Source organism: Engraulis encrasicolus, chromosome 16 (genome assembly GCF_034702125.1).
Source record: "Engraulis encrasicolus isolate BLACKSEA-1 chromosome 16, IST_EnEncr_1.0, whole genome shotgun sequence".
NCBI classification, from domain to species: domain Eukaryota; kingdom Metazoa; phylum Chordata; class Actinopteri; order Clupeiformes; family Engraulidae; genus Engraulis; species Engraulis encrasicolus.
Genome location: NC_085872.1, coordinates 13347574 through 13375433, shown reverse-complemented (window position 1 = coordinate 13375433; position 27860 = coordinate 13347574). Strand labels below are relative to the sequence as shown.

The 27860-nt window shown below is 42.4% G+C and overlaps 1 protein-coding gene across 2 annotated transcripts; it reads left to right on the top strand.

Moving 5' to 3' along the window:
• Positions 1–13081: 13081 nt before the first annotated feature.
• Positions 13082–26767, top strand: zfp91 (ZFP91 zinc finger protein, atypical E3 ubiquitin ligase). Of its 2 annotated transcripts, none has more exons than XM_063218704.1 (13): positions 13082–13821; positions 16021–16055; positions 16164–16280; positions 16452–16488; positions 17678–17785; positions 20912–20998; positions 21117–21287; positions 22437–22487; positions 22732–22810; positions 23131–23245; positions 23981–24080; positions 24606–24933; positions 25316–26767. In XM_063218704.1, the coding sequence occupies exons 1-13, from the start codon at positions 13415–13417 to the stop codon at positions 26219–26221; spliced, it is 2541 nt and encodes an 846-aa protein (XP_063074774.1). In that variant the 5' UTR covers positions 13082–13414; the 3' UTR covers positions 26222–26767. The 2 variants fall into 2 exon arrangements, with proteins under 2 accessions (XP_063074774.1, XP_063074773.1); XM_063218703.1 differs by having other exon boundaries at positions 21114–21287.
• The last annotated feature ends 1093 nt before the right edge of the window (positions 26768–27860 follow it).

The window sequence follows — 27860 nt, the reverse complement described above, 5'->3', positions numbered from 1 at the left end:
TGGGCAAAAATCCCTTGTTGATGATGGAGTTCAGAGGAAAATGACCAGACTGATTTGAGCTGATACAACGGCAACATTAAGTCCAATAACCACTCATTACAACCAAGGTATGCATAAGAGAATCCATAATTACACAGGACATCAAATCTGGAGGCAAATGGGCTATTGCTACAGGAAAATGAGGCAACAATTTGGACAGGCTCACCATAAATTACACTAGAAGATCGGAGAAATGTTGCCTGGTCTCATGAGTCTTGATATCAACTGCAACACTCCAGTGGAATGGTCAGAATTTGGCGTCAACAACATGAAAACATGGGTCAACCCTGCCTTACATCAACGTTTCAGGCTGGGGATATAATGGTGTAAAGTATACTTTCTTAGCACAATTTGGGCCAATTAGTACTAATTTATCTTTATTTGAATGCCACAACCTACCAAAGTATTGTTGCAGGCAGTTTGGGCAGTTCTAAAGGTAAAAGGGGGTCCAATCCAGCACTGGAGAGGTGTTCCTAATGAAGTGGCCGGTGAGTGTATATAACATATTCTGTGAAAGTGAAAGCGTGAAAGCCCATTGGGAAACTCCAACTCCCATTGTCATTGTGACACAGCACTCCACAGCACACAAGTGAACACTGCACACAACAAAATTGCATTTATGCCTCACCCGTGCAAGGGGGCAGCCCTCAGTGGCACCCCATGGGGAGCAGTGCGGTGGGACGGTACCATGCTCAGGGTACCTCAGTCATGGAGGAGGATGGGGGAGAGCACTGGTTGATTACTCCCCCCACCAACCTGGCGGGTCGGGAGTCGAACCGGCAACCTCTGGGACGCAATATTCTCTTTGGCTTATGAGGTCCACTGACATTGTGTCAGTTGCCCTAGGTATTTGTTAACGCCTAATAATAGTCTACACCCTTACAACGGAGTAGACACCAGCAGACACCATGACCTAGTGGGTTTTAAGCCTATTATCTTAACCACTGACAGAATGACATATTGTTTTTTAACCCCATCTTGACAGGAAATGCATTGTTCTGCCCCACCTCGGGTGAAGCTGGTGTTATGTTGCTGGCAAGTACAACTGAGAACACAATTATTAGCCCCCCTTAATGGAATGAAACACCATTCTTGATTTCTGAGTGAAAATGACCATTATCAGCAAGTATTTGTTATTCAAAATAATTCACAAAATTATTATTAGCCACTGGCCATTAATAGTCAATAGAGTACCCTTTATAGGCCACACCTGTCTTGATTAGTTAGTACTAGTTGACATAGGTTTCCTGGGAGGTTTTCATTACTCTATTGCAAATTGCATCTGGTCCAAATTGCATGCATTGTGAGAATGGACATTCAGTTTCTTCAGCACCCGCCACATATTCTCCATTGGACTGAGGTCTGGACTATGTGGACCACTCCAGGACAGTGCTTTTAGTATCCTTGGGGAACTTTGGGACTAATTTGGATGCTCCCACCACCATGTTTACATAACTTTAGGAAGGGTGTTCCCAATGTAGGCCTCTCCCTTTCTTCACCAAGCATGAGCAACATCTATCTGCCCAAACAGATCCAATTAAATCTCATCAGACCAAAGCATGGATGCACTGTCATATGTTCACAGGCAAACCTCAATCGGGCTCTGGTGTGCTGCTCTTTCATTAAAGGGGTTCTACTATGGCAATGGCCCCAAAGCCCAACATGATGTTTAGCCCTCACAACTGTGATTCTTTTTAAATGAACTCCAAATGAAGCCATGTCAACAACAATCGTCTTGGTATACTGTATGGTCTCATGACACTACATTTATATTTAGAAAAAAAAGCTGCACTCTCGAGTGTAATTCTTGTAGTTTAATCTGGTGGGTTAGCATGACAGACAGACGTTTCAGCCTCTTTTTTTATAACTAAATATGAACTTTGTAGTTTGCTCGCACCCGAAGACCTTGTGACATAGTGGGGAGTTGAGCGCACTTTCTAAAAAAAACCCATGAGACTAAACACAGTTCTGACAGACCATGCTCTGACACATGGTGGTGAGAGCACTTGTTGGACTGTTTTGCAGCTTCAGACACAGGGAGTCTTGGTCTGGGTCTAGATTGATAGGTCTTCCAACAAGATAATAACATAATAGCCTACATGCATCAGAATTAGTCCAAAACGTCTTCAAGATACCAATACAAGATATTGGAGTGGCCAGACTTCATTATTAGGGGGACCTGTGCCAACCTATAGTTAATGACTAATCAAATAAATTGTTTCTAGTTTTGCTTCAGAAATGGTACATTATGTAAGGGTTATCGTTCGGCGAGAAGGTCGCTACCGTGGAATAGCAGCACGACAGAGAGAATCTTTAGACCCCGACGCGGAGCGGAGGGGTCTTGTTCTCTCTGAAGTGCTGCTATTCCACAAAGCGACCGACTCGCCGAAAGTTAACCCGCTTATTATATGGATATACTTAAATGATTCACACATGGCGGGGACATTTCTTTAGGCCTATTTAATGTGAAGTCTATTATAGTTTTTAATGTCAAAAGATTGTTGCTGCGCAAAACAAAACAGTGCCGTTGTGGAACACCGCTAACAGCTAGGTAGCCAGGACAACAGGTGTTGTCTATCACAGCAGCTGATTAGAACTAGAGTCTTGTTGAGAAGTCGCTTTAGCAGTGAAAAGTCTTGTTGCCATTGACAGTGGTCTGTTATAGACCAACCCGTCCGTTATCGAAAAATAACAGACGTGCGAACGTTGGGGAGCCCCGTTGAAATGAATGGAGCATTCGACCGATGACGTCACAACCATATAATAATGACTATTAATGGCCAGGGCACTAATAATTATAAACTTGATTTAACAATAGAATGCTCTCTTGAAACTTATTGTACTTTGCCTTGGTGCATTTGTTTCCAGAATAACAAAAATGTGTTGTTCAGTAATTTTCATGGAGAAATCAAGAGGTGTAATTTCATGAAGGGATAGGAGGGAGGATAATCATTTGGTCATCAACTGCACCTGAACAGCACCATACATTATGGATAGGCTACTACTAGATAGTAGTACCAAAAATAGTGAATCTGAGCAAGATATCGCAAAATACGCCCACTCAATGCAAAAGCGTGTGCTCAAGTTGGGTCTCCTAAGGGGGCGTTGTCCCCTACTTCTTCTTCTCTTTTTGCGGTGTTTGCGCAAGACGTGCGGTACCGCCATCTACAACGCTAAGGGGACTTCATTGATTCTCAACCTCAGGACTCCGAAGGTCTCCTAACCGAAGGTCTCCTAAAGGGGCGTTCACCCGACATAAAGTGGATACCGGAAAAGAAACAAAATGACGCTTCTTGTTAAATCCACCTTCTTTGGTAGTACTGCCTGGTGATTACCTGATGAAAGGAACTGATCAGGCTATCAGTAAACGGTATTAAGCGCACAAAATAATTGATTGATAACATCGATCACTGAATGTGGAGCTGTGGACCACAGCCCTCAAGGTCAAGGTATGTTTTAGACTAACAGCTGTTGTGGTCTCGTGATTGAGAGAATGAGAAGTGTTTTGGTGGTCAAGATCAGTTAAAATTGCATTCCGTTACATTGTATTACACAAGCTGAAACTTATATCCAAATATATTTACCATTGTTTAGGTATGGGAGGCCAAAGCTGCCAGGTACAATGACAATCAGAAGAAACACGATTGCGATTTTTTTTAGGTATGGGAGGCCAAAGCTGCCAGGTACAATGACAAACAGAAGAGACATGATTGCAATTTGATTTTCATCAATGTATCAGTGCAATTGAAAAGTGAAAGCCCATTGGGAAACTCCAACTCCCATTGTCATTGTGACACAGCACTCCACAGCACACAAGTGAACACTGCACACTGCACACAATGAAATTGCATTTATGCCTCACCCGTGCAAGGGGGCAGCCCTCAGTGGCGCCCCATGGGGAGCAGTGCGGTGGGACGGTACCATGCTCAGGGTACCTCAGTCATGGAGGAGGATGGGGTAGAGCACTGGTTGATTACTCCCCCCAGCAACCTGGCGGGTCGGGAGTCGAACCGGCAACCTCTGGTATGCAAGTCTGACGCCCTAACCGCTCACCTATGACTGTACTGCCATAACTAAAATTGAAATGAAATAGTTCAATTTGGCTTTTCATTTTCATGGCAAATATAATTTGTGACAAAAGTAAAAAAATAAATTGAAAAATGTGTTTATTTCATTTCCATTACTATAATGGTATAATGGTGCCAAATCTTGAAATGTAAATGGTATTTGGGAGAATGTACGTCCACACTTCACTTGACTTTTGTTTTTCCCCTCACAGAACACAATGTGTGCGAAGATGGAAATTAAAATAAAAACGGGTGCAGTTTCTGATTTCCTTTTCATTCCTCTGTAATTTTATTTTCAAGATCAGGTCTTGCAAATGAGTCATTATATAATGAGATCAATGTGGGTGCGGCTCTGGTTGCGTCAAAATGTCTTCACAGAAGTTCTCTGGGTTGCTTGCGCATTTCATTTAACGTCACCAGAGCCCCACCCACATTGATCTAATTAACATATTGAGTCATTTGCAAATTTGAATTTGCAAACTTCACTCATGGATGTAGGTACAGGGAGACATTCTTCAGAGTGGAGAGAGGGTGGGTTTCAAACCTGCAACCCCTATACCAGCACCAACTCCTAAACCATTAAATCACACGATATAAATACAGTATGACATGGTTTAAAAGTGGACCTACACTTGTATTCTTTCTTGTGGTCCACAATTTCTACATTGTGAAAGATGGATAACAAGAATGGGAACAAGCGCTGTGTAATATGAGGAAGGGGTGGGTGGCTGGGAATATTTCATGTTCACCTTTTCATTTTCATCATCTGATATTGTATATTTAGCTTGAACATAAAAACAGAGTTTGGAAAAAAAGAAGGGAAAAACAAGAAAAAGATTAGGCAAACTAGAGACTAATCTTAGTAGAACACTGGCCATGTTTACATGACGATTTCAATTCTGAATGAACTCACTGTAATTCTGAATAAAGCTTAATTCTGCTTTGAAAACGTCATGTAAACACGTAACAATTCGGAATTAAATGAAAGATCAAAGTAAAATCATTATCAATGGAACTATTCAATTCTGAATTATTCATTTGGAATTGAAAACGTCATGTAAACGTAACAACTGTCAAAAGCTGGGAGGCATATCAGGAAGCCATTCACACCACATGATGCAGACAAAGTGCTGTTGACTGACCAAAGTTGAAAAAAAGATATGATGTATTACAATGACGTATTACCTCTTGAGAACCCCACAAAACAATGTTGCCTCCACGAGTGGCGTTAAGGAATTTCTAATGTTATTAATAGCCAAGGGTCCTTCAGGTCTGAACAGGAGGCTACTGTTCTTTTACACATCTCAATCACCAACCCAGTCTTTTTCTAAGACAAAACAAGTCCTTTCTTATTGTTCTCTTAAACCAGCCATATTTGTCATCTTGGGCAGCTCAATCATAAACTGTGAAGAGAGCACCTCCCTCTTTGTATTGTACCAAATGGAATTTGCACCCGTTCATGCACTTGCATTACTTGGTGAGGACAGCAGAAAAGATCATCAGGTCACCCCTACCAGCCACCCAGGAACATACTGTACTCTTCACACTGTTCCAAGAGGGCAATGGACATCATCAAAGACACAACTCATCCAGCACACAGACTGTTCTCCCTTCTAATATCAGGGAAGTGGTACCACAACCTGCAGTCCTGCACAAGCAGACTGAGCAACAGCTTTTTCCACAAGCCATCAGACTCATCAACACACTGAAGAAAAGTGCAGGAACATTCCAAGGTCCCTGGATGACATTGCATGAACATTTCTTTCACCATGCCACTGGCACTTTACTCTTGCACCTTGTATACAGATCTACACTTTTCACTCACTGATCTTTATTTCACTGATTGTGCTTCTGCTGTGTGTGTGTGTGTGTGTGTGTGTGTGTGTGTGTGTGTGTGTGTGTGTGTGTGTGTGTGTGTGTGTGTGTGTGTGTGTGTGTGAGAGAGAGTGTGTATTATGTCAGTATTCTTATTGCACAGTGTGTGTGTGTGTGTGTGTGTGTGTGTGTGTGTGTGTGTGTGTGTGTGTGTGTGTGTGTGTGTGTGTATTGCATTGTATTGTACATGTCTATATCAGTATGTTAGTGAAGACAAACAGGGCTATTTTTCAGTGACTAGACCCAGGGATGACCGGAGCACACAGCATACTTTTAGAGGATTTAATTTTTTTGGTGCACAAAGTGACTGACATTTCCACGCACCTGCGTCTTCCTCAGAATCCACAGAGTAACAGACTCATCAGTATGTTAGTGATTGTAAAACTGCACGTGTGAGTGTGTATTGTCTGTGTGTATGCTGTGAATGAACGTGTCAGAGAACGAATCGTAAATTCATGCATGAGTAGGTTAGTTGTGTGTGTGTGTGTGTGTGTGTGTGCGTGTGTGTGTGAGAGAGGGAGAGAGAGAGAGAGAGAGAGATTATTGTCAATGTCCTATTTTAAAATGTTTTTTAGTTAAACTGCACATTGGAGACAGGTCAAACGCAATTTCAAACTTCTGTGCTAACCCTGTTACATAGATTTTTGACAATAAAGTACACTTGATTTGACTTGACTTGCACCAAACAGAAACAGACCAGGTGAACCTGTCGAATGTCACGTGACATGTCAAATGTCAAACCTGTCAGATGTCATGTGATTAACAGCAGCTATATTTTCAGGATGGTGAATTCCACTTTAAACAAACCCGCCTGTATGTCTCGCTTGGCAGGTTAATCACATGCTAGAATGTACTGTATGTGCTATGCAGCCAACACTTTGGTGGCCCTATAGTATCAGCATTTCTCTGTTAACGCAGAAGATACTTCCTATATGACTTGCTCACAGTCTCCCACAACATCCTCATTTGCCACAACCTCCAAATTTATGTGAATTAAAGGTAATTTCAGCATATTCTGGACAACGTATTATGCACCATTGTCATCTCATAAATGTCATGTCTGTTAACTGCTGAGGGCAGTCATGGGTAAGCTGTTAGGGCGTCAGGCTTGATGCCCCAAGATTGCCGGTTCGACTCCTGACCCAAGTACCTTTGGCTGCAGCTAGGGACGTCCAACTGGCTACAGCCCGCAGCCGACAGATTCTCTCTCGACCCACCAGGTTGGTGGGGGGAGTAATTAATCAGCGCTCTCCCCCATCCTCCTCTATGACTGAGGTATCCTGAGCACGGTACCGTCCTCCTGCACTGCCCCCTTGGGGCGCCATTGGGGACTGCCCCCTTGCACGGGTCAGGCATAAAATGCAATTTTGTTGTGTGCAGTGAACACTTGTGTGCTGTGGGGTGCTGTGTTACAGTGACAATAGGAGTTGGAGTTTCCCAGGTGGGCTTTCTTTTTTCTTTCTGACTTTTTACCTTTTATATGAAGGGGGTTGGGCCAGGTATGAGTTCAGCTGATCCCATTGACCTCAATGGTCCACACAGCAATGGCGGCTCATGGAGCGTTTGCCACATACCTGTAGATCACCATTAACTAGTTCCACTAAGTTCCAGGAAGTGGGCATAGAACACAGAAAGTATGGTAAAGGAAATGTAATTAATATCTACTCCATCTATTGCGGCTACCAGATCCAACTAGGTTCAGCGCCGCTGTGGGCTAAGCAGGGGGAACTCAAACTTGTTTACGCACACTTCAGAATGATGTAATGTCCACACATTCAACTCCGTTTCTTGAGGTTTATTTGCTCACCATTTCACACGAGACCCCAATAGTCTTTAGACCCCAATAGTCTTTCGAATGCAAGGTAAAGCAAATGTTCCAGAGTTCACAGAGTTTGCAGTTAGTAGTCCATGCAATGTAGTGCGAATGTAGTGCGGTACGCAAATGGATGGCCTTCCCCCATGCTCACCCCACGCCAAACTGAACCAGAGCGCAGGTGCCAGGTGGGCACTAATTAAAGGGCCTCCAGTTGCGCACCACACACGCCCAGCACCACACCCATGTCCACAGTAACCAATAAACAAAAAACACAAATTAAAAGTAAATCAATAACCATAAAGTGTACCATAATGAAAAACAAAAAATAAAGAAAGTAATTATGGCTCCTACTCCATCTTTTGTTGTAGTGGTGCTGTGTTTGTCTCTAGCTAACAGAAAGCCGCTGCCTATAGGCCTACTATTTGAATCATGTCACTAACCAACTGTCTGTAGCCTGGTTGTCACAACTCTGAATTCCATGGCTCTTACCCTGTCTGTCTGTCTGTCTGTCTGTCTGTCTGTCTGTCTGTCTGTCTGTCTGTCTGTAACCAGAGAGGTTCTATTCTAGCCTATGTAAACCGGCTGTGGTGTAACACACACACACATGCGGCGAGAGAGAGAGCACATACATGTAACATTGGCTGGGGCTGGTTATAAGAGCTATGCCAGGCTGAGCTATATAATAATAATGCAGCATACAGAGCCATGCAGGAATGTCAGGCAAGCAGGCAGGATGCATGGATCAGAGCCGTATATAATTTATATACGGCTCTGGCATGGATGTGAGTGGAGCAGCCCCTGGTGGAGCAGAGTGGAATTACAAAATTACATTACTATGTGTCCCTCTAAACACAACTTCTCAAGTCTCGCCACCAGATGACACCAGACGACTGCTGGCAGTTGGGGTCCCAATGGCCTAACTGCCATGTTATCCAACCTGTGTGTCAATCCGGCCCGTCAACATAAGTTGAAGAAGACTACAGCCTTTTAGGCTATAGACCATATTGGGATGCCTTCAGATTTTCATTGACCAGTTGCCGATCAATATGCTTTGGGATGGTCTGCTTCGAATTGGGTCAAAGGGCACTAAATTTAAAGAGTCATTATGCAACATTTTCACAGTCAGTCACCTTCCTATTTAGCTTTGTACACGCCCAACTCTGATGAAGTTGGGATACTTGTTAAACAGTGAATAAAATCGAAATACTACTTTCAAAACATTCCATCCGTTCATTAGATGGAGAATAGCGAAAAGACATCCGATTAACTTTTAAAACCAAGAAAAATATTGTTTTGGGGGTCATGGGCTCATTTAAAGGTGCACTGTGTAAGACTGTGGCCAGAATAGGTGTTGAAACTGTGCTGCCTATTTCCAAATTAGTTATTTTAATGAATATTAATAAATAAATATTTAGTATTATCAAAGGACAGTAGGCCTAAGATTTTCAGCTAAACGGCGGACCATGGAGAAGATGCCCCTTTTCATGTATATAAAATGCAGTTTTCCCAGTCATAATGAATACTTAGAATTTAAGGGTGGTGGTAAGTATTTTTTTTTTTAAATGGTAACATTTGTGAATGGGCAGCATGAATTCTGGAAATGAACTACCAAAAATATTACACAGTGCTCCTTTAAAATTTGATCACTGCAACATGTCTCAATTAAGTTGGTACAGGACCAGCAGTGAGACGTAATAAACATCAGAACGAGCTTTTAAAAAAGGAAGAACATGTCAAAATGAATTATATTGACGTCCAACATGTATGTCCAGGTATACGACCATCACAGAGAGGCGGAGTCACTTAGACTTAAAGATGCAGAGGGAGTCATTACTTAGTTATTACATAAAATATTGAGATCCCTTTGAAATACTATGAGTGTGTGCACTGTATATGAGACATATTTATGTCCTTAAAATCATTATATAGGTTCATGAGATCATGAAGTGTAACTCCAACAATTAAAGATAGTGAAAATTTGACCACCATACTGTAGAATGTTTCATGTTCACAAATGATGCAGAGGTTTTGACATGTTCTTCCTTGTGCTGAGGAACATTACTGTCTTAAATGTTATCCATCTATCCTTTGGGCATTTGTCTGTGTGTGTGTGTGTGTGTGTGTGTGTGTGTGTGTGTGTGTGTGTGTGTGTGTGTGTGTGTGTGTGTGTGTGTGTGTGTGTGTGTGTATACGCGTACGCGCGCGCATGTTTGAGAGAGAGAGGGGGGGGGGGTGTCGTATTATGCACTTAATCTCTGCTGCACTTTAAGTGGGATGGGGGGGCTGGGGGGGTCAAGCACTGGTGTCACTTTTACCTCGTTTTGCACTTTACTTGGAAACCTGCTGCTACTAAGTATTGTACCCCAAACACAATTCCGTTGCCTTTTTGACAATGACAATAAATTCTTGAATCCTTGAATCCTGTATTGGGTTTTTGCATTTGGGTGTCACTATGGTGACGAATGAAATGACCTCAACAGACAGATAAGAGCCATTGGAGAAGACGAGGACAATAGAAAACTACAGGAAACTTCATGGATCTGGTCATCATAACCTACAAAAGACATTATTTAGGAAAAGACAGGCAGTTCTTGGTTTATACTTGGTCAGGTCAGAATTGGCATTGGCTCTGCCAATGGTTTAATCATGTAAATATTAATTTGATCATCTATTAGCTTTATGTATTAGATGATTAAAACTATAAAATTCAACAATTGGACACTACGCTCCCTCGCTCATTTTTTTAAAAGTAGCCTACTGCACCTGATTCTAACACATAGGCTAGTAAGTAGGCTATTTTAATGCTTTGTGTTTGTGCTTCAATATGACTATCATTGTTTATAAAAGGATTTGGTTGACATATTGGTTTGTTTGTTTTGGTGAATGGCAGTAGGCCTACATGCTAGTGTCCATTTACTTAAACTCTATCGTTCATTCTATGTACGAAGGGTTGACAGAGGCGCATCTTGCCACCAGGCAGCCGCTTGGGGCCCCCAAGCCCCTAGATAGTGAATAACAGCCCATATTTTACTACAGTAGTGGTGATTTTGCTGCAAATGTTCATTCTTTAGCATTTTTGCTTGGGGCCCCACCTGGACCTAGAATCGCCCCTGAGGGTTGAATGGTAAAATTAAGCATGTGGATAAGGCATAAGGTAAGCGTACCCATTAAGCCCACCAAAATCTAAATTTCTTTATTTTTCAACCATCTTCACACAATTTTTTTGTGAAATGATTCCTTAAATAGTAAGATTTACCTCTCTTCTCAATTTTTATCACTGAATTGATGAATATTTCAAAGTACAATATGAAGATTTTTTACGAGAAAAGTGAAAAGTCTGAATGGGCTTAAATGGTACCTTTGGTACCATTTAAGCCCACTTGTTATTTCTCTATCAAAATACCTGGTGAGGTGTGTGAGTTGAGTTTAAACAGTGTAGCCTACATGGCATAAATGGTTTCGGATCAAAATATTTTTCCAAAATGTAAGATTTGCTAAAAAAATAATGCATAAAACCTAATTAAACATTACAGCATCTCTTACTTCATATACTTCATAAAATTCTTCATCCAAACAGAGAAATTTATTTTTTCTTATTGATTATTGTTAGTTCATTACATTACGCCTTTTTGACCTACTACTTCAGATTGTACAGCACTTTTTATGTCCCTCAAAGGCATTTTTCATTAGCATGCATGCCAACTTGCATGCATTTCAATGGGGTGTACCATTTAAGCCCACCTTGTACCCATTAAGCCCGCCTATACAAAAAGCTATTTTATGGAAATAATCAACTCCACAAAAACATTTCATGATGCATTTCTTTAAAGATCAATGCCAAACAAACTGGAATATGCTTAGAATTCATACCTAACCACCTTAAGTCTTACAGTAGAGTAAGATAAAGATGGTGTGTGGTTGTATCAAGAGAATATCGGCGTTTGCTCGCTCATAAAACACATCTTTCCATTTGTAGGGAAATGCTATAATTTAGTAAAACACTGCATGTATATATATAAAAATCATTACATTTACCTCTTAGTTCACTAAATATGAAAGTATTTTCAAAATATTTTACTTAAACTAGCTGAAATTCTATGATTTCTGACATGTCCCAAAACAGCAAAGTTTTGAGGCAACTTCTTGTCAGTAGTCCTGAGACTGGGTTCACTTGGACGGGGATAACTCGACGATAAAAAATGTGATTTGTTTGCAATAAAAAACATTTTGTCAGTTACTAAACCCTTTAATTGGATAGGGTGATGAACAACAAAATCCACCTTTTCCCTTTCTTTAAATTGACCTCAAAGTTGAAAGTGGGCTTAAAGGGTACATGGGCTTAATGGGTACGCTTACCTTATGGTCAAAGGGGGCAGATTAAAGGCCCTGTGAAAGAAATTGCAGTGAGCATGCCCCATTTTTTTACTAGCCTTCTTGGGCATACAGATGCCGACAGTCAGAGAATAAGGGCTTCAGGTTTCTCTGAATTACATACAGAGACGCACTGAGGTATTTCCCATGTGTAGGCCTACCTAGAATCTGGGTAGGCCTAGGCCTAAAAGGCCAGCTGAAGGACTCAAATCTTTGCGAGCTGCCTACATCCCACCATTACGCATGGTTTTGCGCATACATTGGGACACTGGTGAATAATAAACACATCGACGTTTTAAAGTAGCCAAAACAAGTGGTCCAACTGGAAATTAGACTTGTTAACGCTCTTGGGGCCTGTTCAGTCAAGTAAGGCCTACGTGTATTCGAATGGCATGTCCAAATTAGGCCTACGGCCACGGCCACGGGGGAAATGAGGCCTAAAACTAGCCTAGGCCTATAGGCCTCCTTTAAAAAAATCTAACTGTTAAAGTATAACTTCTGCGATGAATGCCAAATGCGTTTCATGTTTGAACTGCGAATGTTGGAATCGCAAATGGTCTTAAAATAATATTAGGGCCTAATACTACAAATAAAAAATGCGGCATGCTAGGTTATGCGTTTTTGTATCTCCGATTAATCGTGCGTGGCCACACTAGCCTATTAATCAGAGGCAGCGGCCTATATTGAACATGCTATGATAAAACCGATGACTAAAACGCGATAGTCAAGTTAAATCTAAAGGATACGCTCAACTTAGTAGGCTATATCATTCGGACGAGTTGTTAGAACCTATCTGATGATACCACACACATCTTGTACATATCCGTACTTTTGTTCCCCCCTCAGCGGCTGCTGCATGGGTGTTGTTCATGAGGTCACCCCTTGCTTTATTTTTGCTTAAAGGAGACGCAACAAAGCGCACTGGAGGACGACGGTATAGGGGCGTGCAAATAGTGTGGTTTGCTATAGCTTTAAGAACATAAAAATAGTGTGGGGTTCTTTAAAAATGGATTTTGCATAGTTATTATAGTTATTAACCAAGTTTTGACTTATTGTTAAATAGCAATATGCATCTGTTTTTCAACGGACTGATACCCACAGAGCAATGTTTGCTAGTCGGATTAGGGCCTTAAATAATCAAACTGTTATCTTATTTTACACTCAACCCTTGTGCTTTCCCATGTCAAGAAATTCACATTAACTCTTCGGGACAACCGGTAAGACCAATAACAAAATTGTAGCGGTTATGGAACCGCAAATGTCTGAAATAATCGGTAAAGAGGACACGCCACTAGCAGCAGCTAACGAGGAGGCCGCACAAACATCCGCGTCCCAGGGTGCCGTGCCGACCCCGGGTAAAGCATTGAGGGGACGCGGAGCGTGTCGTTCGAAGACCGAGGTTTCTAACTCATCAAATAAGAACGGCGCTGCGAACACTCCGGCGTCTGGTCGGGTTTTACGTGATCGCTCTACACGAACGTTACCAGCATGGAGGCTGCACGAGGCCAGCGAGGATACGGAGGAAACAGGTCGTGATACAGATTCCAACAGACGGAGGAAACCTGCAAATCCTCGGCGGCGAAGAAGCACTACGGCCGCTAGCGGCGTTGAGGTTGTCAGTGAAACGGGGGATCATTCCAGGCCAGCTACAGGGTAACATTTGCTACGCTTATTGATGGTCAGACGAGATGCAAAGTTAATGGTGTAAATATGCCCTCTTTTCAAAACTCGTTTGAATGTGTCTTGATCGGTGGAACGTACTAGTTAAAATGAGTAATCCACGTTAACTTTATCTAACCTCAAGTGTTGATTCTCAATATGGTCCACCTTTTCAATGAGTGTTGACAGTATCTCACAGCACAATTCCTTAAAAATGGGAGGGGTAGGAACTTCACCAACTTGAACTTGAGAGGGTGTGCGCCTCAGTGTAAGAACTTACAACTAAGGGACATTGTTGAAGTGAGGGGAAATCAGGTTAACTTTGTCTGTAATTGAACTACTACAGTAGATTTCTTAGGAAATGAGAATTGCAGTGGGAGTGTGTCAGGATACTTTCATGTCTTGGAGACGAGGTCTAGTCTTCATCCTGATGTGTTAAAGTGGCCTATTTAATTATTATTATTAATCTATATTGGTCTTACTGTTGCTTGTATTGGAAAAGCGATATAGTATATACGAATGCTACTTTTTGTAGGCCTACACTCAAGATGTCTTAACTGAAATTCACACAAGATCGTACTGGGAATGAAATATGTGTGATATGGTAAAGTGTGGATAAAATGCTTCTACATCACAGTTTTGTTGAACTATTTGGTCTGTAGTTTTTATTGGGTGTGATGAATTGACACAACTTTTCCATAACTTCAGTTGCCAGCAAGGCACTGAACAATATGTCCCCCATTTTGCTGTTGCTGTTTGCTGTTGCTGTGCTAGGGTAGTACTACTAGCAAACTATCCTACTCTTATGGAAAGAGTCTGCTAACAGGGGGGACATTTTATGTATGGCATCATGCAGAATGGCTGTGCAGACTCTTAGGCAACCTGAGCAATGTGTGTGTGTGTGCATAGACCCAGACTTGACTGGGAATATACAACAACAAAAAAACACCTGTGTCGACCCACCAGTAAATGCCCTGTATGTCAGATTACCAGTCCTGGAATAGACTATGCAAAGTGCAAACCTAATCATGAGGTCAAAAGGGTGAGAAATCCGTAGAAAGCGTGCAAATGGCAGCAAGTGCATAGGCCTAGCAAAAACAGCCTCATAACCCAATCCCATGGATACGTTTGACACTACTTTGAAATGCACTGGGATGGAATTTTGAAGGATGCAATGCAGTGTGTTGTAGGCCAACCCTCAGTGTGCATGTTGTGGATAGCATACCATAGAATGTGACCATGTATCCTAGCATAGCTGTGCTCATTTCCTCATTACCTGTCTTAGACTTAGCCTGACCCAATTTCTGGGTGTGGGTCACTGAAAAAGGCCTTGATGACCTTGGGAGGTACAGTTTAAATATGAATGCTACATTCAGGCATTTGGGATTGTGTTAAGGCCTGGAACTTGTTCTGTGTGGAACAGTATCTGCCTACAACCTGGCCACCATGTAGCAATCCTGTTGAAATGACCTGTAGCCAGACTCCTAACTTTAAAGTTTGAGATCCCACACAGAGCAGGCAAGACATTAGATCAGGGGTGGGGAACCTTTTTCATTTGAGCGTCCACTTCATATTCATCCAAGGGCTGTAAAAGTCCTCCGAGGGCCGTACTATGAACACAAACCAGATTTTCCCCCTGAACTTTAGGCTTATATGGAAGGTCGCAAACGGCCCTCGAAACATAGGTTCCCCACCCCTGCATTAGATAAATGGAAGCTCGTTTTTTACAGAGCACAATTTTGACATCAGACACAAGACCACCTCCACCCCCACAATCAATAGATTGTTCCCAGACGATATCTCACTCGAGATATAGTCATGTGATAGTCAGGCTAACCAAGAGATCTATTGTGATGCATATGCAATGTGTTCTCTTTAAAATTTGGAAATTGTGTTTAATTTACTACAAAAGTGTGGTTAGTCTGTTGGCCTTTCATCAAGTCAAGTCAAGTGAACGTTATTGTCAAAAAGATTGCGTTTGACCAGTCTCCAATGTGCAGTTAAACTAAACCTACAAAAATCACAGCATTACCCCACTAATGCCATCAGAATCACCATAGCATACACTTAGCCACAACTGTGAACAACAGTGTCTTTTTGTTATTTTCATGTGCGGTGCTTGCCAAACTGTTGTGGCAAACTTTAAGCAGATCAGTAATCTCCCCTCTTTGCTCTCTGTTGATTGTATTACAGTGAGGATGGTGACAAAGATTCATCAGCGACACGAGGTTAGTACATCATTGAATGCACAGTGCTGAACACTAAACATGTCTTGTAAGTTGCGTTTTTATAGTTTCGCCATGGCAGTGTCTGCTAATTTCTGCCCTTTTCTCTAGGCCCTCGTTCCAAGCGGGGTCAAAATCAGGGCAGGTCCAAAGCTGCCTCCACTCGACAAACTGGGGCATCACCCAGGATGGTCTGTAAAAGTGAGCCAGATGCAGACACACCCTCTAGTACGTAAAAATAGTTAGACTGCGTGTGTGCGAAGGCACATGTTTGTTTCGATCTTGTATTGTATCAGATTGTATCGGTATCCCTAATAATGATTGCCTAAAGGCATTACTGTATAGACACAGATGTGTTGTGCGGGATATTGAGTATGGTTTTCTTCTTTCTTTTATTAGTTGGAGACAAATCAACTGCAAAGAGAGCTGTAGCAAAGTAAGTAGCTCATCCATGGAACACACAACCACAAACACCAAGAAACAAGAGTTGTTAGAGAGCTCATGCATACATGTAGTTCAAACAAAAAAATATCTCGTTGCAACTTGCATGGAATTCATTTCTAAGACAATCTAACCACTTTAAACAATAGGACTGCACTGTCCGTTTTCTATGCATAGAGCAGATCTGGGTGATGGTGGGACTGATATTGTTAAAGGCCAACTTCCGATAAAACACAGTTTTACTCACTCCTTTTGAAAATCGGACGGTCACCCCAAGTTAAACTCACTTGCAAGGCTCTCATAGCGGTGTTTCACCTCTCCTGGCTGTGTTTCCCGGTGTTTCCCAGTTGACATAAATAATGCAGAGAAACGAGCGAATCACGAAAGCCTTTCTGTGTTGCGTCACGTCGAAAGAAGGCGTTGCCCACAAAGGTTTATGTCGACCCATTTTTCTAAAAAATGTCGAGTAATTTTTTTCTGCTTGTTTTCAAAACAAGCAATGTCTGGTGGCCCGAAACCTAGCTTAGCTTAGCTATCAGCTGGTTGTTACTCTCAGATACACACAAAGCACAAAGCCTCATACATACAGCATGCCCACTCTGGTCGCTCCTTGCCTGCAGTTCGCCTAGGGGTCGCTGTCGAAAGAGCACAGCCCTGAATGGGACCTGCACACCTCCGTTGGTGCCCTATAGTGCAGTACCACCCGGGGAAGTGGCGACTCTGTTTCCCATTACAAGCTCTCCGAGGACAGGAGGACTGAGCCAATCAGAGACGCATTGCCACGAGAGCAGGAGTGAGCCAATCAGAGACGCATTTCCACGAGAAACCCGGAACACCGTCTCGTTTCTCCACCATCCACCTTGCTAGCTTGCAAAAACGGCTTGAAACAAAGTGACCAGAACGTTTTTATTTTAAACCGGACCAACGCGTAACACATTCAATAGCAATGGGGAACACAGCAATATTAATGAAATGACGTTGAGAGGCGGCCTTTAAACCATCCACCACACCAGCTTGCATTGTAGTAGCAGGGGATGAGGGGAACTTTTAAAAGTGAACTGACTTTTTTTATCTGTGCAAGTTTGACAATTACTGTAAACATTGCACGTTGATCTTCCATCAGTCTGCACGCCTGGTTAGGGAAGTTTTCTTTTCTCATCCATCACCTTCATTAATCTCTGCAGGGAGGTGAAGGAGAATGATGTCAGTTCTGAGGAAGCACAAGTCCCCGGGGAAGAAGAACCAACATTGCAAACTGACTCTCAGCCAGACAAGAACAAGCAGCATCAGAGGTAAACCTTTTTTAATGATGTTGTAATGACAAAGGAAGTATGCTGGCCTGCTAGCATGTAGTGTTAGCCGTGTTTCTACCCATTACATTATAGTTATGTAAATGGTCCTTCAAAAAACAAGGCTTGACTTACATGTCAAACTTCAACTTTTGAAAAATTACACAAAGAATCCTTGCATACATAATCAACCACCAAAAACAAACAGGTTCGACCACAAGCCAGATAACTAGCCACAAGCCACATTGCACGTTGTGGACCAAAACCTAGTGGACCAAAACCTGTGGACCAACACAAGCACACTCTTTTTGGCTTTGTTAACGTTCCAGCAGATTGATACGGGCTGTTGACAGTTCAGAGACACAATATACGTAAAACATAATGCTGTAATGGTGGAACTGGCATTTAAAAAGCCTCATTACTGTTTTGTTTAACACTAGAACTACCAGGATTTTTCTGCCTACCTAGAAGTACCAGAGAGGGGTCATTTGACCCGCCGGCTTTTACCTAATACACTAATCACTCATTTTGTTATGGTAATGAGGCTGTTAGGGGCCGTGTGTGGGGTGAGGGGTGAGGGGGTCACAGCCAAGACAAACAGGGACAGACAGCTTCTTCCCAAGGGCTGTCAGCCTCCAAAATCACCACAAGTAAATAGCAACTTGCATGAAGATATCAGCAGCAAAGACAGATAGCACAGTTTGGCGGACAGTGTGTTACAGTTTTTCTCCATTGGTTTGGCTCATTTCTTGAAACTGAGATGTCATTCTCAAAACATGGGCAAATCCCAAAACTAATTTGCAGTTCCTCACAACAGAATGGCATTTATCACTGCTTTCATCAAATTTCAAATGCTTTTGTACATGTCTCAATCATTTAGTACATCCTTGCAAATGGCTATGTACAAGTATCCTACAGTTAACACAATCAGCTTACATTTAGTAGAATTTTCAAATGAATGCACCTATCCCAATTGGTTGATTCTCAGTGTAATGCTTGTCCTGAAAACATATCAGAACATTTTCTTCATATAAGTCATCAATGAACGTGTGAATGTCCCATGTGATCATGACGAATCATATGACTGCAACCAGATAATGGTTGAATTACAGTTTTTCTCGATTGGTTTGGCTCATTTCTTGAAACTGAGATTTCAACATTCCTATAACCATTGGGTCATTTGGCCAAACATTCTTACACTTCTGCACAACAGTTCAGATAACTAGCAAAATGTCATATACCTCCCAAAACACCTCATTCTTGCATCAGCACTAAACCGTCTCACATACAAATAGTCAGTACCATCAAAATGGCATAGATCCTTCTCAATTACTTTGGCTCATTTGCATTCATTTAGTCCTTCTGTCAAAATAAACTGGATGGTTCAGCATAACTACATGGATCCTCATCACTCGCTCATATCACCCCAAAAACAGTTTACCCATGTGTCAAAACTAAATGTCTTCCCCACATATATCATCAGTACCCCCAAAATACATTGTCCCTTTGCCATTGTGTAAGCACTGCCAGTCAAAATGTTTAGGTGTTTTATCTACGTGTATGTTCAACTAACAGATTTCGACTATGTATAAAATGAAAAAGTGAGTGAAACCATTGAAGTTTGACAACACAGATAATTTACCAAGGACATTTATCAGTAACTTTCTTTACTGTAAATTCATATACAGAAAGTAATGCCCATATATCACAGGTTTCTCATGGGTTTGGCTCATTTCTCAAAACAGAGATAACATTCTCAAAATAACTTGGACAAATGCCAAAGCAACTAGCAATTGTTCAAAACAGAATGTCGTTTGAAAAAGTGTCATGAAATTAGCCAAATAACAGAGGAAACTGTAGTATACATGGTTGTAAAATTATTTTCTACTAACTAGTAAAGTTACAATACCATCTGACCTGTTGAACACTGTCATGAATTTACTATGTAATGAAATTCTTAAAATATGATGTCTTTGACTGTTTTGGGAATTGCGTAGACCACTTTGCATATGATGACTTACACAATGAAATAATGCTGACGTGTTTTGGAGAGGGCAACCATTAGACTGAGAATTGTCTAATTCGTTTAGATAAGCAAGGTACATTTATTTGGAAAATGTGCTAAATGTATGCTGAATGTGTCAACTGAAGGGTATTTGTACATAGCCATCTGCAGAGATGTACTAAACATTTGAGACATGTACAAAACATTTGATATCTGATGAAAGCAATGAAAAATGCCATTCTGTTTTGGGAAATTGCAAGTTGGTTTGGGGATTTGTCTGTGTTGTTTTGATAATGTCATCTCAGTTTCGAGAAATTAGCCAAACCAATCGAGAAAAACTGTAACGTGTGAATCTCCCATGCCATGTGACCATAACGACTCATGTGAATGCAACCTGGCAATTGCCAGTGCATGTGGACTACTACTTCACTTCCCTCAAGAATTTTGTGGTGAAAGAAGCTCCTCTCCAAGGAACGAAGATGCAGAGATACAGCACTCAACAGGCATTGGACATGATCCACACACGCACACACACACACGCACACACACACACACACACACACACACACACACACACACACACACACACACACACACACACACACACACACACACACACACACACACACACACACACACACACACACACACACACACACACACACACACACACACACTGTGTCTCAAGTGACAGCTGTGAGCTGCTAACAGCCACATTTCCACAACAAAAGGAGTGTCAGCAGGGGGTCCAAAGGGTCAAATGACCCTCTTGTGGGGCTTTTAGGTAAAAAGGTCAATTGACCCCTCCGTGGTAGTTCTAGTGTTAAATTACTGTCTACACTCTCAACTCCAGCATGCCTGTTCCTAATAAAAGATGTGGGGCCTATACTACAAAGCTGGTTCAGGAATAAACCAGGTTAAGTTAAGAGGTACGTAAATCATCTAATTGAAGAGCATGGAGTCCTCATTTTCTGAAGAACACACAGGACTCCATGCTCTTCTATTTGATGATTAACTCTTAACTTAACCTGGTTTACTCCTGAACCAGCTTTGTGGTATATGCCGAGGGGTCAGGCTCAGCCACACCCTCTAAACATCTACTGTCTCCAAATAACCTTTTCTAGTGGAGAAGAGGAAGTGTTGAGTAGCGATGAAGACGTACCCTTCAGGGATGACTTGAATGACCAGAGCTATGACCCCAAGGCTGAAAGGTACACACTATGTGACCGTATACATGCACTGCTTCAATCAAAGTGGGTTTAAGTGTATGGCCATATTGAAATCACTTGTGCATTTACCATCCATATCAATTTCATTTGTCCACAGCAGAGATACACACAAGCCAAGGCGAAAATCTGCTCCCCGAAGCAAGGAGAAGAAAGAGAAGGCTCCATCCAGAGAAAGGGAACCTGAAATAAAGACAGAGGGTGGTGAAGGTGATGAAGGTGGAGACGTGAAGCTGGAAAATGAGTTTGGAGAGGAGGCAGAGGCGCCAAGGAAGTGAGCTGAAAATCTTGTTGAATTCCTCTGGAAGCATGGTTTAGTTTAGCCAAATATTCAGATTTTACTCCCATTATTTCTGGGCATTACACCATATCTTGGTATACTGGTGTAATATAGTTGAATTTAACTTAATTTACTTAATTGACACAAAGTATGTTATAATTGGGCATTGTACTTACCACAAGATATCATTGAAATGCCTCGATTACTTAACTCCTGCCGTCATTAATGGAGATTAGGAAGCAGCACGGGGTTTGTTAAAAACAGGCAAGATGGCTACACAGGACACACACATGGTATATGAAATAAGGTTTAGGCTTGCAAACACAAACATTTGAAGAGTTCAGATGCAAACCCCCCTAAGTGCTTTTTCAGAAAATAATCTTAATTCATTTTTATTTAATATATAAAGCTATCAAAATTGCATATTTGTTTTTATTTTATTTATGTAATATAACTATTTATATGTATTATCAAGTACATGAATGTAAACCAAACCAACAACAGGGTTCTCTAAAAATATAGAAGTGCAGGTCTTCAGAAATGGAGTTAGGGGGTTTTGCATCTGAACTCTTCATTTTACAGGATCAAACAGCAACATGCGTAGTCCAGGCAGTGAGGAAGAACCTACTGTAAGGCTTACATGCCATCATTCAAACTCCCGTCCTTGACTTGCGCTTATGGACTCGCGCTTCACTGTCAGCCTAGGCACAACAACCTTTGGGGGACATTTTAATTGCATGTGTGTGAGATATTGTTTTAAACCTCAATCATCAATGATGTCTTGCCTTGCGGGAGGTAGGCTGATGGAATGGACACAAAGTGTGTGTAGTGGCTGTCAGGGTCTTGGTGCAGGGCTGCCTATCTGCTGTACGCAGGGGCGTGAAGTATACCCCCGCAGCCCCCGCGAGGCAGGGGGGCCCATACGAGGCGGGGTGGCCCACATGGGCCCTTGACTTGAAGAAACGGGCCCCCTCCACATGATATTAGGCCCTCTTTTTCTCCACATGATATTAGGCCCATTCTTGGTAGCTTGCAGGGGGGCCTGAAGTACTTGCGTTACGCCAGTGGCTGTACGTGGAAATTGTAGTAAAATAGTTCCAAGGTTTCAACAATCAACAATAATCTGACCTCTATTTTCTCCAGGAGGGGGAGGCGACGAAAGGATGACAAGAGTCCTCGGCTCCCAAAGAGAAGGTAGATTTCCTTTCTCTCTCTCCCACATGTTGAAAACGGGTATGCATCAGAAAAAAATCCATTTCTGGAATATAATCATTTGTTTTTGAAAGAGGAAAAACAAACCCACACAGTCTGAAGTGGTTATCCATTAAACCCACTGTGTCTGATTTCTGTGTCAATTTAAGCTTCCTTGGTGTGTGTTTTGTGGGGTGTGGCTCCTCTGTGATTGACGTTGCCTGTCATCTGCTTGTTGCCTACACAGGAAGAAGCCCCCAGTGCAGTACGTGCGCTGCGAGATGGAGGGATGTGGGACAGTGTTGGCTCACCCTCGCTACCTCCAGGTTTGTCATGGAAACCAACCAAGTCATACTTTCAGACGAAGTTGCTGCTTTGTTTGTTTGTGTGTGTTTGTGCTTTGTTTTACCCATTTTTATATTAAGGGTTCTGTGTTTAGCCGGATCACACCGCCACGATTAAAATGTGCAAAACATCAACAAAAACTGTGCAAATAGAAAGAAAAATGTCTGCACACTTAAATCCTCTTTGTGTTCTTTTTAATCTGCCAAGCTTTCGGTCTTCTGACCTTCCTCAGGGCTCCATATACTGTATTAGTGGTTCTCAAAGTGTTTTGTGTCCTACTCTTGTCTGTCTGTCTTTCCAGCACCATATTAAGTATCAGCATTTGCTGAAGAAGAAGTATGTGTGTCCTCATCCCTCCTGTGGCCGGCTGTTTCGGCTGCAAAAACAGCTTCTACGTCACGCCAAGCATCATACAGGTAACAATGCCCCTAGTTGGATATTGGATGATTTTACAGATGAATAATCAGAATGGGTGTTTACAGATCCTATGGTGATGGGGGATGTGTAACAAAATAACACTATATATCTTGCCCGGTTTCCTTCAAAAAATACTTACAATTATTTTTTTTATCTATAAATACCAGCCACTAGGGCTGTAACGATATTGTATTGAACCAAAAAAGAAACCATGATACGGGTCACGATACTGTATCGTCATGCAAGAAGGCAGTATCATGATACACCCTTTCAAAGCTCTGTTACTCTTCAGTCCAGAAAGCAACCACATGATTTGATGTGATAGTCCTTCCAAGCTTCATATCAGTGTCATTATTGTTTTAAACTTTTAAACTGTTGAAGGCCTAAGTGCCGAAACGTCAGCACCAAGGGGAAAAAAAAAAGTGGTGATGAACCGTGTCCGTGAAGAAGCAGTGTCGCGCTCTTCCTTGTGTAAAGTGATGACTGAAGTACCCTGAAAAGCTGCACCTGCTGAAAAAGAAGCCTTCGAGGTGTGCAGGCTTAAACTTAAACTTAAAAAAAACTAAATTTAAATATATATACTGCACCCTTGTCTCCATGTCACAGAGCACCCCTTATCAATTTAAACCCTAACCCAGGTACATTTTGGCTGCACAATATAATAATCTACATTCAGATGTTGCTGCAGTATTTAATACTAGGCGTTGACATCAGAATTTTTTTTTTTCCCTCAGACCAGAGAGACTACATCTGCGAGTTCTGTGCCCGTGCCTTCAAGAGCTCCCACAACCTTGCTGTGCATCGAATGATTCACACCGGAGAGAAGCCGCTGCAGTGAGTATAGAAACCCTGCTGGACCAGCATCACAACTTGCCCTCATTTACTCTTATAAAATGTATCAAACTAATGGGTGTAACGCACTCAACTCAACCAAAGTTAAAAAAAAAAAAAAAACCTGGGTGCTCATTCCTCAAAATTATGAAAACAGGACAGCACTCCAAATGTTGTGTTTTATTGCCCGACACTGAAGGAGGTTAAGACCGAAACGTCTGACGGCCAATAAAACACAAAACTTGGAGTGCTGTCGTGTTGTCTTTATCTCTTGTAAGTTGTCCAATACAATTTGTTGTAGTGACACTTTTTCTCACTTGTGAGTAAAATTTTTAGTTTAAGTCCAAGAATGTAAAAATAATTGAGAATCTTATATTACAGAGATGGCAGTTAAAGAATGTGATTAATTCTTGGTTGTCTGTTTTGCTTTGCTTTGCTTCCGTTTCTCTTCTCCCACTGATACCTCTCTCTCTCTCTCTCTCTCTCTCTCTCTCTCTCTCTCTCTCTCTCTCTCTCTCTCTGTGTCAGATGTGAGATTTGTGGCTTCACATGTCGCCAGAAGGCCTCTCTGAACTGGCACATGAAGAAGCACGACGCCGACGCCTTCTATCAGTTCTCCTGCGGCATCTGTGGCAAGAAGTTTGAGAAGAAGGACAGTGTGGTGGCCCACAAGGCCAAAAGCCACCCGGAGGTGCTCATAGCCGAGGCCCTGGCCGCCAACGCCGGAGCCCTGATCACCACTCCGGGGGCTCTGCTGGAGGCCTCCTCCTCCTCCAACGCGGTGGTGTCCACTGTGGAGCAGCAACAGCAGCAGCTGTCACAGCAGCTGCAGCAGCAGTTGCCACCAGACACGCAGGTAGGGGTGGGCGATATGACGATATTAATCGTGATCTCGTGTACAAGATCGTCTCGAACCTGGCAAAGGGAAGAAATCGGATAGATCGTCTTTCAGTGAGGATGTGAACTATCAGTATCAAAGATGTGTTTACTTACTTGTGTTGTTGTCTTCACTTTTATTCTTTATATTATTGTATTCTAATTGTGCACTTTATGAGTGTGTCATCCGTGTGTTGGCATTTTAGTAACTGCAAATTACAAATTGCAAGCATATGAAAATTTAGATTTTTGTTGGGGTTTTTTTTTGGATGGAAGATTGTGATGAAAAAAATAGAAATCGAGATATGTAAAAAAAAATCGTGATATGACATTTTTGCCATATCGCCCACCCCTACACGCAGGTGGTGGTGGTCGAGGACGCCCAGACCCTCCACACCATGCAGGTGCCCGTCACGCTCGCCCTCCAGACGGCCACGGAGGAAGAGGACGACAACGGTGGTGGCGTCATCGTGCAGGAGCAGCAGATCTCCGCTCAGCACACTGCTCAGCCCTCCCTCACCCACACCCACACACTGCAAATGCCCCTTCAGTTCGTCTCAGCGGTGGCGGGCTCCCAGGCGCCCCAGATCCACCAGCTGACTCTGCACTCGGGGCAGCACCTCGTGGCTCATCAGCAGCAGAAGCAGCAGCATCATCAGCAGCCGCAGCAGATCACCCTGCAGGCCTTCAGCCCTCAGATGCAGACGCAGATTCTCCACATGACCTTCCAGCCCGTGGCCGCCCATACCGTCCCTGGCCAGCAGCAGACGGCTCACATCCAGGGGCTGCCGCTGCTCTCTGCCACCCCTCAGCATCAGCAGCTGACCCTACAGGCCATAGCCCAGCACCAGGAGCCACCGCAGCCCAGCCAAACTCTTCAGCAGCAGCAGCAGGAGCCCCAAGACCTGCCAGGCCACCACCCAGCAGCCACCCCTGCTCTGCTCACTCACACAGTGGTGGTGCAGGAGGTGGAGGACCCCACTACTGACTGCCAGGAAGCTTTGGGATTTGGCCATGACCATGACCAGGCGGCACCCCCCTCCTCCTCCTCCTCACCACCACCCCCAGATCCTCCCGCCATTGACGCCCCGGAGCCGGTAGACACGGCTGTGGTGTGGCAGGCGGCTGAGAACGGGGAAGGGGAAGGGGAAGGGGAAGGGGAAGGGGACATTGAAGGGGTCTGGGAAAGGGGTGCAGAAGAAGGGGGCGGGGCAGTTGCAGTTTTGACTCATGGATCAGAAGGTCAAGTACAACACGGACTCATGTAGAATGGTAGCAGTACACATAAAGCTTGTAGTAGCAGAAGGAAAGATTTGTCAGAAATTCTGTCTTCTATTTAACCAACAAACTCACTAGAGATGCAGTGGGATTTTGTCAAACATTTTTGCCTCGTGTGACACTCTGGCTTAAATGAAGACGTCGTGCCCTTCTCCCATCTCTTTACTGTATTATTATGACACAGTACCGTATAGGATCACAGATGTATGTAATCAGCATAACGTGGTAGGTTTTTAGAACTGTCAGGGAATTGTAATCATGTCTTCAATTCTTTTTGTACATAAGCAGTTTTAGTTCTATAACCATTGCAATATTGTGTGTTTTAGTTGAGTGAGACACTGGGTATATGGATTTTCAGTGTACAATATGGAAGTCCTTTGACATCTGTTATGTATTCTTTTTCATTCTGACTTGCCGGTTTGTTACTACATACTTGTAGATTTTTTGTGTACTCATTTGTTAAAATCACACCAGAAGGCACCAAAAGAACATATTTATTAACCACATCAACTAAATAAAGCTAAGGTAGGAAACTGTTTTGTCTTGTTTGACGGTGATGCTTAAACATCTTTCTGAATACTCATGATACACAAAAACTGCCATTAAGAAATTTAGTGGATCCTGGTTTGAAATCAATGGATTTCAGTACTGTCAACGTGTCAACAAAAGTTTCTTGCTACAGTAAAATGCAGCATTAAAATGTGCATTTTAAAGTCAATTTCCTTAAAACTTCTCATTCATTTTGCACTAGAAATTAAATTATTATTGTTATAGTCTTCCGTGGAGCCCGGTGATGCTCTGAGCCCACCCCGTCCAACCCTGAATTGACATACAGTAAGCCTTATCCTCGCAAAGCTATGAATTTAATCATGAAAAACTGATTTGATTTGTTAAGTGTCTTACAGATTAAAACATAATACTATCAGCTTCAATGTTGTTCTTTTGTTACTTTGACTTGTTTTGTGGTGGTCAAATGATGAAAATTGACCCTCAGGACAAGTACAAAAATGTTGTGCATCACAGAAATAGTGGGCCCAGGCCAGTGTAACGTCATCCATATATGATGGGAATAAATGTTTGCAAAAACAGCTTAGTTTAAGGATTAAGTGCATGCATGCACTATTGTTAAAAAAAAAAAAATATTGAGTTTGGCCCGCAACTTTGTCCCATATTTTTATTTTGGCCCTCAGTGACTTTGAGTTCGACACCTCTGCCCTAGTGTTTCCAAAATTGACCACTAGGGGGGGCTTAAGATGGAAATGTTATAGCAAGATCTAAAGAATGATTTATCAGACCAAACACATATGACATGACCAATTTTAAGCCATCAATTGTGTGTACCAACAGAGTATTCCACACCACATGTAGCTTTTTTTAAAAAGAAATTATTTTTTCCCCCCAGCATCTCATGCGCCTTTGGTCCGATTTACAACGGTGCCAAATGCATGAATGGTAAAGATACATAGAATATAGAAGGTGTTACAATCAGGGGTGACTGTACAGGCCTGTAGTTCTTTCCAGAATGCTCTACTGATGTCTTCAGTATCCACTGATGTGTGTAGAACCTGTAGGACCCTGATTATCCAACGTAGATCAAGACAACATATGAACATGTAGGATGACCCCAGA